The sequence below is a fragment of the Otolemur garnettii genome, unplaced genomic scaffold (genome assembly GCF_000181295.1).
Source record: "Otolemur garnettii isolate 467f Iridium unplaced genomic scaffold, OtoGar3 scaffold00220, whole genome shotgun sequence".
In the NCBI taxonomy this organism is placed as follows: Eukaryota; Metazoa; Chordata; class Mammalia; order Primates; family Galagidae; genus Otolemur; species Otolemur garnettii.
Window position 1 is genome coordinate 1,582,680 of NW_003852615.1, and position 2,637 is coordinate 1,585,316.

A 2,637-nucleotide genomic window follows, 5' to 3' on the forward strand; every position below is an offset into this window, starting at 1 on the left:
AGAAAGATTCACTTGTACCCCTGTAAGATAAACCTCAGGAGTGATCCCTCCAATCCCCCTCCCTCCACCCATTCTCCCCTCCCCTCTCCCTCCCCCTCTTCATATGTCTTGTAGTTTTTTACTGAGTGCTGGGTAGGGTATTTTTGTATTCCTGTAAGTATTCTTGAATTTTGTTCTTGGACACGAATTATTAGGAAGTTTGATACATTTAAGATTTATTAGTTGAAACTAATGAATTAATCCTCATCTACTGGGGAAAGACCCTTCTGAGTACTTTACCCAATGCCTCATGAATTATGAGGTTTTCTAATCTGGCTAATAGGAATAGGGACCATTCCTGGTCTGAGTGAATGCTTGATACCATTCCCACCAGTCTTTTTGGGAACTTCCTCTTACATATGTACAGTGATCGATACTCTGCTGAATACTTGAGGAGGACTCTCTGCAGCTGTCTGGAGTTCTTCCCTTCTATACAGCCTTTCCTTTTCAGCATACTGATCTGAAGACTCTGGCTACTTAGTTCTTAAAAAACAATTGCCAGGGACATTTTAAAATCTGCAAAAACTATCAAGAATAGCAGAGTTTTCTAATTATGAAGGGCTTAATCATTACATGATTGAATTATAAGCTTATGTGGAAGATGGTTTTACTATAGAAATGGAATAAAGATTTAGAGATTAGTCATTTCTCAGTTATTTTTTTCTGGATTGATTTATATAGTTTCCGTTTTATACTTTATTATGTGATTATTGATGAATATTTTCTTCTAAACTCATTCTTCTGGATTATAAGTTCTATGGGGACAGATACTTTATTTTTCCCCTTTTATTTTGTGATTTTGGAGTAAACATAGTGTTTTCCACATGTTAGGAACTTGATATATACGTAGTAAGTAAATTAAGGAATAAGTGGGCAATGTTTGCTTAAAGATGATGTTGATAGAGGTAAAGTAACTAAAGAACAAACTTAAAGCTGAAATGAGAGGGAACAGCAAGATTGCTGTGAAATCTAATCGTATATAAAAATGATTTCAAGAACATACAAGATAATTGGGGGAAGACCTGGTAAAATCTTAAAATAATTTACTTTTGTGGGGTTACTACTTTACAGGTATCTTATATTGGAGAAGGCATCAGATGAACTTGTTGAACGAAGTCACATTTTTAGTAGCTTTTTCTATAAATGCTTGACAAGGAAGGAAAATAATTCAGCAGAAGATAATCCAAATCTTTCGTAAGTTAATCCTCTAATGTATTTGCATTTTAAGAGAGTATTTGCATTTGTTTTTGATGCTCCTAATGAAGTGGCTTCTTTATATTAATAGTATTTTCTAGCATGGACAGAATTACCACTTGTGCAGGTCCTGGGTCTGTTTGCCATGAGAGCCATTTCTCATCCTTCCGCTGTTCTGCTCCCTATGGCAGGGAGCTGACACTTGCAGGCTGCATTGCCAACTGCATGTCCCTAGAGGATACTGGAAGTTGGAGGGCAAGGAAGACAGAAGCCAGAGAATGTTTTCCCTATCTTCTCGCCTTGGGCAGTGATTCCCGTAGTGCCTGTATTTCCTCTGTGGGTCCATCTCTCACCGGGCAGACCTGTTAGGGCTCCAGCTTCCATCTGGAGGCACTGCTGCTTCCTTTTGGCCTCCACTTTAGGAGTATAGCAGTTTTCCAGTATGCTGATGTTTGTTGCTTCAATGTCCCATTGTCCCCCATTTCAGCTTTGTACCTTTTCTGTCACTTCTGTTGCCAGTTCCCTGCATTACATTCTGTTACAACTATGTGGGGTTGTTTTGGTTTTCCTGGTTGGCTATTCACTGACATACTTCTATTTAATGAAATATATTATATGTAATATTATATTAAATGATATATTTGTTTATATAATTTAGCTGAATTTCTGCTTAAGTATTTATTTTATTTATTTTTATTTGATATTTTTTAGAAACAGGGTCTCATTATATTACCCAGGCTGGCCTCCAGTTCCTGGCCTCCCACCTCAGCTTCCTAAGTAGCTGGAACTATATGCTTGTACCACAGCACCCTGCTACCCAAGTATTTTTTGATTAATACTAAAACCTGAAGCAGTGGATAGGGACGGGCAAAAAGGAGAAAGGAGGAATTATTTTTTAGATAGCAGTAACTTGGATAGTTACTGAAGCATGGAGCATTTTTCTCCTTTTCCAAGGCCTAATATTATAATCTATTGGAGTAATCTCATGATATAATTAATACTTTTTATTTTTTAAGAAGTTAGTGTAAACATTTTTGTCTACTACTTTACAGTTTATAAAGAATATTTATGTACATTATTTCAAGATTTCTTCTCACAGCAGTGCTTTTAGATAGAATATGTAAATTATATCCTAATTTTTCAGATGAGAAAGAAATTTAATAAAGATTGAGAATTTTGACTGAGGACAAATAGCTAGTGAGTGGCAGAACTGATTGGTACTTAAATCTTTTAGCCAATTAGTCTAAAGTTTTCACTGTACTAGAGTGCTTTAAAAAATGAATATGAGGCTCGGCACCTGTGGTTCGAGTGGCTAAGGTGCCAGCCACATACACCTGGTGGGTTTGAATCCAGCCTGGGCCCGCCAAACAACAATGACGGCTGCAACCAAAAAATAGCTGGGTG

The 2,637-nt window shown here is 36.9% G+C and overlaps 1 protein-coding gene across 1 annotated transcript in view; it reads left to right on the forward strand.

Moving 5' to 3' along the window:
* SENP7 (SUMO1/sentrin specific peptidase 7) overlaps positions 1-2,637 on the forward strand; it is a 142,337-nt gene that overhangs the window by 126,211 nt on the left and 13,489 nt on the right. The window contains exon 17 of the mRNA XM_023508065.1: positions 1,111-1,233. Within this exon, the coding sequence (XP_023363833.1) occupies positions 1,111-1,233 (123 nt within the window). The remainder of the gene's footprint in view (positions 1-1,110; positions 1,234-2,637) is intronic.